The sequence below is a fragment of the Chlamydotis macqueenii genome, chromosome 22, assembly GCF_036417535.1.
Source record: "Chlamydotis macqueenii isolate bChlMac1 chromosome 22, bChlMac1.mat, whole genome shotgun sequence".
Lineage (NCBI taxonomy): Eukaryota > Metazoa > Chordata > Aves > Otidiformes > Otididae > Chlamydotis > Chlamydotis macqueenii.
In genome coordinates, this window is record NC_141577.1 from 2,652,552 (window position 1) to 2,665,685 (window position 13,134).

Sequence of the window (13,134 nt, forward strand, 5' to 3'; positions counted from 1 at the left end):
TGGAAAGATGGACTCACTTGGCGCGCGGGGCCCCGCACGGACGGACGGAGGGACGGACGGAGGGTGACGGTGCCCGTGGGCCCGCATGGCAGCACCCGCATCGCACCCCGACGCCCCTCGGGGCCCCGCTCCGGTAGGCGAGGGCACGGAGAGGGGAGGCGCTGCTGGGCAAAGCCCCCGTCCCGAGCCAGCCCGCGCTCTCCCCAAAATGCCGGGAACCGACCCACTGGGCCAGCAGCGACCCAGGGACCAACGGCGGGTCCGCGTCCGGGCAGGAGGGACGCACAGGGTGCTGCGGCCCAGGGCTGGGGCGCAGCCAGAGCAGCCGGGGTGGCTCCTCCAGCTGAGCACCCTGCGGACCCCGGCCTCTCCCGGGTGAGGCGTGGGAGCTCCTGGCAGCGCGGGCGCCGAGGCCGGGGAGAGCCCGCCTGGAAGAGGCGAAGCAGCAGCCATCCAGGGAATCCCAACGACGGGGAGGCTCTGGGGAGCAGGGCCAAATCCGCATGCTCGGAGCAAGGACAGCGCAGGCAGAGGGCTGAGAATAAAAACACGCTCTCCCTCGAGGCTCCAGAAAGAGCCTTTTTCTTGTTTAACTCCTCCAGGCACGGGCACTGCTCAGGGAGGGCCAGGCGGAGCTGGGGAGCTCGGGGTTGAATTTGCGGCTCCGTACGTTGCAGCCCCGCAGGCACTCTGGTCTCAGGCTCAGTCGGCTGCAGCATCGCCGTGCCAGGGGCCACATCCACGCACCCGCTTCCCCACGGGACCCCGGGGCTTCCCCGTGCCGCTGAACCACCAAAACGCCGGGACGGCCACCGCAGAGGCGCGCAGAGCCCTTGAGCTGCTGCCTTGGCCGCGGTCACCGCTGCCTCAGTTTCTTGAGCTGTGAAATTCCTGCAACAAAATCTGTTTCTCCGAGATTTCTCTCCGCTAACGAAGCTGGGGTGGCTCCGAGGCAGGAGCAGCGTTTGCCCTCGGGGCAGCGAGCAATCCCGGCTCTTACCCGCGCTGCCCCGGGGCTGTGGCAAGCTTTCCCCCCCAGAAGCCGAGCCCCGAGAGCCCGCAGCTGGGGGACACGGGGGCTCCCTTGCAGTGAGCGAGCGCCTGCTGGGTCTCCGCCCGCACCTCTGCAAGGAGCCAGCACACGTGGAGCGATGCCGAGCAGCCAGCAAAGGGAGGCGGCTGGGAGCAGCCGGGAAAGGGCAGCCCTTTGGAGAGCTTACGCAGGGACAGCGAGCGAGGAGAAGGGAAAAAAAAAATAGCAGAGCTGGGTGACACAAGGGGAAGGGACCCAGCTGGGCACCCATGGCACAGCGGTGGCAGGCAGGAGCCTCCAGCTGCCTCGGATCTCCAGCAGCAAGGGCTGGCTGCTGCCAGGCATGGGGAGCTGTGGGTGCCCGGGGGGCGATGGGGGGGCTTTACTTCAAAGGCAGCTGCTGCGGCGTGGGTGGGCAGAGGCAGTGGGCTGGGGAGCCCAGCACAGTTGGTCTCTCACGTCCTTGGGTGACATTGAGCAGCGTGAACTCCAAGGGCCCCAGCGAGATGCCCACGGACGGAAGGGCAGCGCTGAAGGTGAGCCTCCTCCTCTCTCCGGAAAACCCGCGTCCTGCGGTGCCGTCGGGTCCCTTCTGGCCGCCGCGGCGCGAAGGAGCGCTCCCCACAGCAGCCAGCCACAGCGACAGCTGGGCAGCCTTCGTCATCGCCTTCAAGGACTCCACTAATTAATAAGTGTTCCTCTGCTCCGTTAGGAGAAACAGTTATCCCTGTGGGGTGCAGCCTGAGCCCCGACGCTGCTGCTGTTTCGCTTTCCAGTGAAATCAAGAGTCTTGTCCTGCCTCGGCTGCCAGGGAAGAGCCCTGGGTGGGCCAGGGATGCCGAATCCGGTCAGGGCTTCGGTTGAAAGGCAGCTTCGAGTAGCAGAAGCGAGTTTTGGTTGCGCTGAAGTGGGGGCAGATAAGCAAACCAGGGGTCAAAACACAAACGCAGGGCCCGTCGCGCGAGGCTCGGCCTCTCCTGCGCCCTACGCAAGGCACAGCGACCAGCACGCAGAGGTGGCTGCACTGGTTGCGGAGTGAGGAGCGGACTTGGCCCTCTCTTGGCAGCTCCCTTAGCTGTGCTGGCACCACAGCCCCGCTGCATGCCACAGGACAGGGACAAGGGCCGTCCCTCGGCCAGCAGCGCCCGCCCAGACCCTGCTGCCAGGCACTGGGCGCGAGGAATGCGAGAGGACTTCCCATTCTTGCCCAAAGAGCACGGTGGTGTTACTGGGAACCGTCTCCCAGCTGAGACCGGAGAAAGAAAAGAAGCAAGCTGAGCAGCAGCAAAACATGTTCCCTGTTTATTTGCAAGAAATACTGTGTTTTAAAAAAAATTACTTGGATCCAAGTGACACTGCAATCAACAAACATCGTTAAACCAAAGTTCAGGCAGGTTGAGCAGCCCCCGCTACACACAAGAACAAAGAAAAGACTTAAGAGCAAACTATTTAAACCTAGATCACAACATTTGCCCCCCACATCTTCACCAGTGCTTGAACATGTTAAAGAAGAAAAGAAAACCAAGTGAAGCCGGTGGTTCATCCGACAGATGTCTCAGCTTTTAACTTCCACTCACGGGTAGCTCGTCACCAGCGTCCCTAATTGTGCAATCACACTGCATAGCAATGCAGAAACCTTGCCCCGCTCCCGGCGCTCGGGGAAGACCCGCCGCGATCTTAGCGACGCCACCGGGCAGGAGGAGAGGGCGGCGAGGGATTTCAAAATAACACCTGGGGAGAGGCCGGCGCTAACGGCGCGCCAAAGCAGAGAGCCCGCGCCGTCCCCGCGTCGGGCCAAAAGTTACCGCCTTCACCTGGGAGGGTCCCCGCGCCTCCGCCCGCTTCCCAGGCCCTCGTGCTCCCACGCGGCCGGGGCGCGGCTGCTGCGCGTCCCTGTTTCCTGCAGCCCGGTGACGGTGAGGGCTCAGCGGCACAGAGGGTTAACACGCGGAGCGAGGAGGAGGCTGCACAGCCGGGAATACTAATGGGAGCTGGGAGTCTACTGGGAGCTCCTGCTGTCACAAACCTGCGCTGGCGATGACAAACGATTAACTCGGCGTGGAGGGAACGCCACAGCCCACCGCAAAATCCAGCCTTGGCGGGCGGTGCTGCCAGCTCACCACAGCACCCCAACCCAAACGCTCCTTACCCCACAGTGAAATGTGAGGCCGAAGACAATAACCTCAGCTAAACAAAGGTGCTGGCGGCAACAGCTGCATGGATGTTAATTCTTCCTGGCTCTGCACCAAGCAGCCAGGCTTGCTTGAAAGCACGCGCTGCGTCTCCGGTGAGGGGAGCTGATCTCTGCAGCAACAAACGCCTGATGGCAGAACCCTGCACCCAGCCCCGACCTGCTGCAGGGGGGACTTCGCTGGGACGGGCGGGAGCGAGAGGCTCAAAAACACGAGCCCCAGGGCCAGAACCAGCAAGAGCCCAACAGCTCTGCTGTGAGAGCAGAAAATGCTCCCAGGCACGGTCCCAGGACCACATCTGATCCATCCCTGCAGCTCCAAAACCTCATTTTCTCGTAGTCTGTTCATGTTACATCCCAAGAAGGGAAACGCATCCGAGTGCGGCGTCACCCAAGAGTTAAGTGTCCGGCCATCGCCCAGCTCTCCTGCACCCGCGGGGGGTCAGCTGTCCCGTGTGTGGTCCCAGGCGCCTGCGAGGGAAGGAGCCCTTGGGAGAGCGGGTGCAGGAGCAGCCCGGGAAGGGGAAGCCTGGCTGGTGACGGAGAAGCCGGAGGGTGGCCCGCGCGGTGACGCAGGCGAGCGAGAGGCAAGCCCTGTGCCTGGCAGAGGCGGGAGGGCAGGAGGCGGATGCCTCGGGACTCGGCAGAGCAGCAGGCTCCGGCGCTGGTGCCCGAGGAAGCCAGCTGATTGCCCAGAAAAATAAACTCAGCAGCAGCCACGACCACATTCAGCGACGGAACATTCCCTCGCATTCAATAGTGTTTAATCTTCATCTAGCTCAACACAAATCAGTAGTGCAGCAATATAAATAGAACCGAGGAAGTTAAAGCCTTCTGGCTTTCATAGCTCAAAAAAAAAAAAAAAAAAAGCCAATTAAACAAGTTTCCAGTTTTTAAATTAAACACAAAGACAGGCAATAAACTGCCCACCCATCCACAGAGGAGCAGTGGCATCCTTCACGCCAGCAAGAGGCCAATTTCTGCCCGAGGACAGGGGTGCAACTCACGAAAGCAGCACAGTGAGATAACGCAGCAGGTACGAGAAAGGACCTGCCTCGCAGAGCCCGGGCGGCAGAAACGACGCCTCTTGCTGCTGGCACCCACCACGCGATGCCCTCAGGTACCCAGAGTTCCCTTTTCCACCGATTAAAGGACACCAGGCGCGTACTTCGCACGGCGTTAGGAACACGCAGGACTCTTCAGCCGTAACAACATGAGGCCACGAAGCTGCCAGCCGGAGGGAGCTGCCAGCTGCTGAGGACTGAAGATATCAACCCCTGTTTGCCAGGCTTGTGCAAATTTTAAGGAGAAAAAAAAAATAAAAAACAAGCCCAAACCCCCAGTGTATGGCGTTTCATAACAGATATGGTTAATGTCCAGACTCACGGACGGCTTGGCGACCAACAGAAGGTGCTGGGGCCACTGAACAACATCTCACAGCTTTGGAATTAGGCCAGATGTTAAACACAGGTACCAAAGGCGGGGTCCCCTCCCGGCTCTGGTACCCAGCAGGAGCTTGCTGCAGGAGGGGGTCTTCTAGCCCAGCCAATTACCACAGACAGGCCAGCTTTTCACGTCAGAACAGGCACTGCGTCATCAACATCCCCAGTGAGAAAAGCCTGACAATAATTTAGAACAGCTACAAAGCCCTCTCCTACCTGCAAGCTGATGGAGTGTGACTGTAGTGTTTACATTCCCCCTCCTCTACGCTCCAAAAGCGGCCAAGTGCATGTGAACAGACAAGTCTAAATTAAAATAGTGCTTAAACCATTCGGGAAGGTGGGAGTGAGAGAAGAAAGCTGCTCAACAGCAGAAGTAGCCCGTGGTAGGCTACTGGAGCCTGAAGGGAGCTCAGAGCACAGCTCAAAGCACAGCCTTGACCTTCCTTCTCCGAGGAGCTCCCAGGGCAAGCGAGCTGCAAGTCCACGGGTGTTTCCTCCACGGCAGCCTGAGGTGGGCTAGGAGGGTCCTGCACATTCACAGTCGTTCCAAGTGGTTCTGTCCTGCCGCTCTCCAGGTGCCAGCTCTGTCTTTTCTGATGCTTCGCTTGGGATTCACAGTTGCCTTCTCCTCCCTTTAATTTCCCTTGAAGTTCAATTTCAAGTACAACCAGTTTTAAATGAATGAAAAGAAACCCACAAAACCAAAGTTATTTTCTGTGAAACAAGTTAGCAGCGTTGTCCTAATCAAACTGGCCTCCAAAGGCCCTTGTAGGATAGGGACAGGGGTGGCCTTGCCCACTGAGCTGCAGCTAAGGCCTGAGGGGAGCTATAGAATTTCCTCCCTCTGGTTCTTGGCTTTGAGCATCACTTGCCCATTGCGTAAGGAGCCATTCTGGCTACGCAGCAGTTTCCCTTTTTCGCGGTCAGGCCACGTGAAGATGGCTTCATCGCTGTCCAGTTCAGATTCCGAGTGCATCAGGCTAGTGTTGAGGACCTGGGCTTTCTGTCTGCTGCCTTTGAAGGAGAAAGATTCTTAAGTTAAAAACACTTTTAATGCCGGTCAACCACCTCACCTTACTCCATTCTCTCTTTTAAGTCTCGTTTTCCTACCATGTCAAAGGGGGAGCCTAATCAGACTTTCCTGTGTCTGTCACTTACTCCTTCAAACGCTGAAGCCAAAGCCATCCTGTTTCAGATACTCTGGCATGACAGAGGTCACACAGACACTTCAAGATAGTGCAAAGCACCAAAACTGGTAGGAAAGCAAATTACATTTCCAGAAGGGGCTGTGAGGATACGTGGGAGCTTTGTCTCCCTGACCTTGCTCGGGGCGTTGCCTAGAAAGCTCTCTGAGGGCTAACGCTGTAGTAAAGAGAACACGCAAGTGTGCGAGGGAAGATCGCTGCATCCTTACCACCCTCCCTACTCTCATCCCTGCTTCTCTTGCCTGAAAGGGAAGAGAGATAAATTAGCGGGCTGAATTTAGATTAACGCACAAGGACAGGAGAGAGACATTTACTGACATTGTCAGCAGAGGAAATACTTAAATTTAGCTGTTCCTGAACGGAGAAATACAACATTTCCTCGGTTAGCAGAAAGCTCCCTGGACATATCTAGCAGGGAGAAAGACTTCAGTCAGCAGCCAGCCTCGGAAGAAGCAAGATGAGTTTAGTAAACAGAGAGCAAACGGTTGAGGCACACTTGCTACAGACTGCAGAACAATGTGCCCTTTATTCAACAGCGGGGCTCTCCTGTGCAGGGTGACAGATGGTCAGATTAAAGCAGAGTTGGGTGCTGAGGGAGGAAAAAACACTGGGTTTCTCCTCAAGAGTACCCCTATTTGTGCAGCTGGGACGGCCTGGTTCTCAGAGGAGTTGTCTGATCAGCTCTGTCGCTGCCATGCCCTCCAATGCTGCCGTTGGGCACTGCTCACTTTGCTGGAACACCATTACACGGGATAATATCAGGATGAGCAGTTCATTTCCAGCAGAAAACAAGGATCAGGGACTATTTTCCACGCACAGTTAAAATAACTCCTCCTCTAACCAAAACTAGGACGCACGCTCTTATTTGACACGTGTATTTCAGCAGCTGAAGTGCTCCCCAACGTTTGGTGGGGCTGTGCTTCGCACACACTTTCCCACATCTTCCTCCTCTCCTGGCCAGTCAGCAGGTGACCACGGCTCGGTTCAGGTATCAGATACAACCGCAGCAAAACTGCTCCAGCCTGAAGTAACTCAATGATCTCTGCAAAGCACCTGACTAGCACTCTCCAGGACAGCAATGTGCACAGGAAAATGCTGGCTAAGCACACTGAAGACAAATTACTGACTTTAGGAATGGGCCAAGGGGCCTGGAGCCACACAGAGCACTGAGGACTTCATGGGTCCCCCTCCTAAGATAAGCCTTTGCTTCCTGGAAAAACTGGAGGATGAGCTAAAACGTGGAACTTTCAGAACCCGATACTCACAAGGAGAAGAATGAATAAGTTTATGAACAAGTCGTTTGGGGTGTAAGAATACAGGGGCAGAAATAAACATAGCTCTCTCCAGTCCATGAGCATTTTCAGGTATCTCTCTGCTTAGTAGCCAAACTTGATCAGTTCAGCGAAATGCTTAGTGACATGACTTCATGCTTTGCTTTAGACTGAGGCCAAGGAACTGCACGCTGGCAAGAAGCAAACTGCCAGGAGCCAGTGGAAAACTTTAGAGCAAGAGAAGTTATAGCGAAGACCCAGTTTGGGGCTTCCTGGATCAGACTGGTCTGCACAGCTCACAGGCAGCCACGTAGTACTTCTGTGATACGCACCGGAGGCATCAGGTCCAGGCCCATTTCAGCCCCAGTTTCCAAACTCAAGAGTTAGATAACGCGACTAAACACCCTGTATACTGATCTGAAACAAGCTCTTCGATCTCCTGAGACTCGTCTGTCAGTGCCTAACACCACGTTTGTTTCACACTGTGATTTTAAGTCCACAGACTTAAACGTTCTTAGTCAGCATTCTGGAAACGCTGAGCTCTTCCCTCTCATGTTTTACCTGCTTTGGGATTTGGTTTTAACTCCAGGCTTTCTTGATCTGTTGCATCCAAAATCTTGTACTTGCTTTTTCTTTTGGATTTTCCTTTTCGTCTAAAGGGGAAGAAAGGGAATTAAGAGGCAGTCTATTTCTACAAAAGCTGGAAGATAAAACAACTCTGATCCTCAAAGCTAGAGTGCTCGCTTATTTCAAATTATGTTTGTATCACAAAGCAAAACATTACAAACATTGCTTTAGTTGCACGTTTATAGGCTAATCCAAATCTCGCTTCTTAACTGAACCCAGAGTTCCAGGACTTCAGTTTTTCACTTGAAACAGAGCGACAAAAACTAACATCCCAGGGCGAAGCAGACGACCTGCTGGGACGATGGGTTTGAATCTTTCACCTCCTAACGCAGCTACTCGTCTCTGAAGCACTGATACAGTGGGGGTTACGGCCCCAGTCCCACCTCTTGCAACAGCAGATCACCATCCAGGATAAGATTCCACAGGCGACCACAATGACGAAAGATGCAATGATCACATACAGCACGCTCCACTCTGAAAGCAAAACACCCCAGAGATAAAGACGTTTTGGCACCTCGTACAGCTGACAGTGTGCGCTTTAGATTACTGTTCTTGGGGGAAAGAAAAAGAAAGGCCTGACCCTTTGCAGAATGAGAGGCTAGCATCCGTCACTGCCAGCACCACTAACTCACCTACGCAAGCCAGGGGCTTGAGATCCAGTGTGCGGACTTGCTGTACAAGGGCATTTTGCAACGGGTGTTCATTTATAAAATCTGCTTTCCTGTAGCAGGAAAGCCTCTGTAGGGGCACGACAGAAAAGAGGGGTGATTTATACGCTAAGGATGGACTCAACTCCTAGGAAGTGTTCACCGAGAGGGTCTGAAGAGGAGTTGCTTCCCTATCAACTATCGCCTGCCTAGAAGGTAACGCGCAGTGAGACCAGGGTAGGGACCATCTCATTGTGCGAGCACCATGTCAGAGACACCAGGAGAAGGCAGCCACCTGTTACTCTGCCCGCCCTGGGCTTCAAGCCCTGTTTGCTCTCCAAAGCTGGACAATCCCCGGGAGCCTGCACGTACCACAGTTGCTTTCGCCGTCCCCCATCTGCACCCTGACGAAGTTCTCCATCCAGAAGGGATCACAGATGCAACGCTTGGTGAAGGAGTCGCAGCGGCCATGCTCAGAGCAGTTCAGCTGACACGCTAGGGACCAAAATCAGCAAGGTGAACAGAACGACGTGCACATGAGGCAAAAATGGGACAGCAGAGCTCAATACAGCCAACCCCCATAGGCTGTAACTTGAATCTCATCACTCCATAGTTCATCCTCTTAGCTTAGCCTTAAGAGTGTAAATTAAGCCTCAGGCCAAATAAAAAACTCCCGCTTTACTAACAACATAACACATGCTAGGAAAATTTTGCCTAATAAACCATGATTTTGATATAAAAGTTATGGAATTTCTTAAGTAAATGTTTTTAAATCAGATTGATTTTCAAATGCAAACCCAGTCTGTGACACAGACTACAAGAAGCAAACAGATCCTTTAAAGTGACCAAACAGAACTGAAGAGTGGCTTTTGAAGGCCACAAAAAGCACCCAGTGCTAATATAAAGTTGTAAAAAAAATGATAGAAAGGAAACATTTCCTTCAAACTGACATATGTGCTGCAGAGAAAATGAGTATGTTCACAGCTACCGAGATCTGTAGTTTTATCTTTTCCAGTATGACACTCTGGATGTATTCCATTAACATCATATTTTTGTTTCCTAAGTATCAATCTGTTTTTGATTTTGCAAATTCTTATATTCCCAACAGCACTACAAGTAACTATTTACATGAAGTTGAATAGTGAACAGACAGAATCAATTGGGAAAAAAGCGATGACTGTATAGTCTAAGAAACTCATCTTTCTGTTTCCCATTTACTAACACAAAAAAGCTACTGGAGTGAGTGTATGCGTGTGCACACGCAAGCGTTTTTAGCACACACAAAGGTCCTTATTCTGGCAGGCACCTGAGAAGAAGGGAAAAGACATTAGCTTGTACCACAGCGACTCTTACTTACTGACTGTGTTAATTTCTAACGCCCGGAAGATGAGGAAGTCCGACTGTTGTTTCCGTAGTTCGTTTTTTAGCGTCCAGGCTACCTCTCGTCCTTTGAATATCTGATGGGGAGGCTGGTTCTGTACAAAAAACACCATCTTCGTGCTGGAAGTCAGACAAAAATTATTATCTGCTGCTTCTCCAAACATCAGGTAGAGAGCAATTCTCCTCAGTCTGTCATTAGAGGGACTTACTCAGAATCCCAAAGTTACCTGAAGACTACACTTCTGGCTCCATCTTGAAAGCAATAACGGTAGACCTGGTCATGCAGTAGAAAACCCTTTGGGACATCTGATCCATCCATATTTTCAAAGCTAGGGCTGGACTGTTCTCACGTTTGCTAATGGTTTGCTAATTAAATACATCTTTGCATGTTCATGCCAAGCATCCGCACCCCCAAACTTTAAGGTCCTGCTATTTCCATAATCTCTTCCTTCCCTCTCTGTAGGATCCTTAGACCTTACTACATGTGGAACTTGGGGGCTCATTTAACTGCTCAGCACAGAGCTCCAGCATCAGATGAGACAGGGAAGGTTTACAGTCTTCTGCAAAGCTTAGTTTGAATGCGCAAAGTGCTACAGCCAGAAAAAAGCACAAGTGTAGAGGATACTGTATTCTGTATCTTTTATTCCGTTAACTTTACAACGGAAAAACTTGCTCCCTTAGGCTCGCTAGCCTCGCAGAGCCCTGTGTATCCTTCAGATTCACAAGAGGATGCACGAATGTTTCAGATTTATTATTGCCAGTGAGCCTATGAGTCAACAGGATTATTAGTGAAGCCCTCAGAGTATGTGGGGAAAAAAAACTAGCAGCCAGAGGAAAAAGATCTTTTTTCAAACAGTACAGGTTACTTTGACAGTTGAGGCAAAAATGGGATCTTAAAGCCATCTGTCAGAAAATAATCTCTGTTCTTTTATAACACTTCCCACTCGTTTTTCTACTTAATAAACATATAAACAGATGAAGCATTAATTACAAGAATCCCTTACTTGCCTTACTCAGCGAAGAACAGTGGCAACTGGCCTGGTCACGGCAGACAGAAAGGTAATATTACATCAGAAAGTGCTGGCTCCTCTGCTCTGAGCTCTTTAGGTGTGCACAGACAATGAATTCTGATTTTACTGCTACAGCAGGCAACGTGGACACGAAGGAACATTACTGAACTCAGGAAAGTGTAAAGTGTAACTCCAGATTTATTGCTGACTTGCTGCATGAATTAAGCACATCTCTTAAATCTTTTTCAGTGCTTAATATACCTTAAAACTACTCCACTTTTAGTAAAAATTAAGTGCAGTATTGCACTTATTTCAAGAGATTACCTCTCTGCCCCTGGTAAGCCTGTTGCCATGCACGTTCAGGCGTCCACAAACACACCTACAGTAGCGACGGACTGCTGTTAGCAGGGAGTAGCTGTTGCTGTGACAACACCACGGCAGCAGTCGCTGAATTTTTCTGCAGAACAGTGAGCTTCCCAGACCAGCCATTTGCGCGGAGGCGGAAAGCTGAACTCAGGCAGGTATTTTAAGGGCAAAGCAGCATGGCCAGGATCCAGCTGGGCTGGACCTCCCTTGTACGACTTGGTGGTTACTGCACTTGGAGCTGAGCAACACTGGCCAGGCAGGCAGCAAGACCCTGGCCCACAGCCCTGCCTATAAGCAAACTTCTATTGTCTACAGAGATCAGCTGGAGTTTACTGTAAGCTAAAAGGCAATCAAACCAAAGTTTTCCTTATCTCTTCAGACAAAAATGACACTGGTTTTCAACATTTAATTTTACATTAAACTGAAGCTGATGTAGTTTAATACTAGCTTTACTGCCCGCACAAAGCTGGCGTGCAGGGCTACTGCTAAGGGGATTGCTGCAGCAGCGCCTCTGGCGTGGCGTCAGCGTTTCACCAAACTACTCCTGTGGCAAGCCTCCTTATTTCCCCAGTCATAAATCACAGCTGTAGAACACCCTTCTTCACAATTTTCAAAACTAAATAAGATTAGTTCTTATTTTACAGATTTGGGAGGCAAAGACAACAGCAGCAGCAAACTATTTTTGAGGACAATGCACCATCTCCAGAGGGGAAAGACCTGCTTGGCCACACATTTCTCCGACCTGAGCAGGCAGGAACATCAATATTAAGCAACATCTCCACACGTTCCAATTATCCAATTTGCTTCCCAAAAGAAAAGAGCCTTTGGTTTACTAAACCCTCAAGTAATCCCCCTCCGTGTGCACTCACAGACAAACCCTACCTTTGCTCAGTGTAGGGCTGGATCTTCTGCACGGTGATGTCCGAGTCAAGGACCCCCAGCAGAACACCTATTTGTCGGATGAACATACCCTTCTGCCTCTCAGTCAGCTGGCTCACATTAACATCCAGAATGATCTCCACGAGGTTATTTTTCCTAGGATCTAGTGACAACGTAGATAGTACAGAACTTTAGAACTTCTATTTAAGTGTCTTTCTAGAATGTTTCTGCTTTGAACATAAAATTACAGAATCACTCTGTAGGAAGGGATGCAAGTCTATGACTTCCACAGGTAACAGCAAGCAGTAAGAGTCAGCCCCCAAGAACCACAAGAAAATACAATCACATCCGCCAAAACTTTTTACTTTTACAGTCCTGAGCTGGACTAGACTACACATCTTGATCTCAGTGCACTGTATTCAGACAAAGAGAGGGCTTGCTAGTGCACTGTAGGCAAATATGGTACAGCACAAAACCCAGACTCACCAGGTTTGACTTCCACCGTGGTCCTTTCCACATCACTCTCTCCTTTGGCATCTGTTACTCTGAGGTGGAATGTGTAGGTCCCTTCCACCAGGTTGGACAGGAGAAGGACAGGATGATGGTCTGAATTATTTAAGACTTCCTGAAAGGTAGAGCAAAATAAGTATCAGGAAACAAAGGATGAGGATATCACTACAACGTAACAGGTGCAACGATCAGCTTTATATTTCCTCAGGAGCTGTCAACGCTACCTCTCACTGACTTTTGTGATGCTGCAGACTGTCATTTAAAAAATAAACCTCACCCCAGCAGCAGGGCTCCCCTCGTCCCGGGTCCACAAGTAGCTGACAATTCCCTTATCATCAGAGGATTTTGATCCATCCAACTCCGCTGTATTTGTGGGCAAGGTGATGACAACATTACCAGCAATCTTTGCAACTGGTGGCTTGTTTATCTCTAAGCAAACAGAAAGAAAGCAGTTGGAGAAAAATCTGGTTCTGCCCAATCAAAGACATTAGATCTCCACTGTAACCCAGAAATCTCTAACCCTGAAGGAAGAGAAGGGAAATGACATACTGCAGGATTCAGCTGAAGATAGTG

The 13,134-nt window shown here is 51.5% G+C and overlaps 1 protein-coding gene across 1 annotated transcript in view; it reads right to left on the reverse strand.

Annotated features, from left to right (window-relative positions):
• Positions 1 to 3,947: 3,947 nt before the first annotated feature.
• Positions 3,948 to 13,134, reverse strand: part of KIAA0319L (KIAA0319 like) — a 31,230-nt gene continuing 22,043 nt past the window's right edge. The window contains exons 14-21 of the mRNA XM_086765243.1: positions 12,839 to 12,990; positions 12,538 to 12,676; positions 12,055 to 12,214; positions 9,774 to 9,916; positions 8,789 to 8,911; positions 8,153 to 8,243; positions 7,704 to 7,795; positions 3,948 to 5,680 (exon numbers count right to left, since the gene is read on the reverse strand). Of these exons, the coding sequence (XP_086621369.1) occupies positions 5,493 to 5,680; positions 7,704 to 7,795; positions 8,153 to 8,243; positions 8,789 to 8,911; positions 9,774 to 9,916; positions 12,055 to 12,214; positions 12,538 to 12,676; positions 12,839 to 12,990 (1,088 nt within the window). The 3' untranslated portion in view covers positions 3,948 to 5,492. The remainder of the gene's footprint in view (positions 5,681 to 7,703; positions 7,796 to 8,152; positions 8,244 to 8,788; positions 8,912 to 9,773; positions 9,917 to 12,054; positions 12,215 to 12,537; positions 12,677 to 12,838; positions 12,991 to 13,134) is intronic.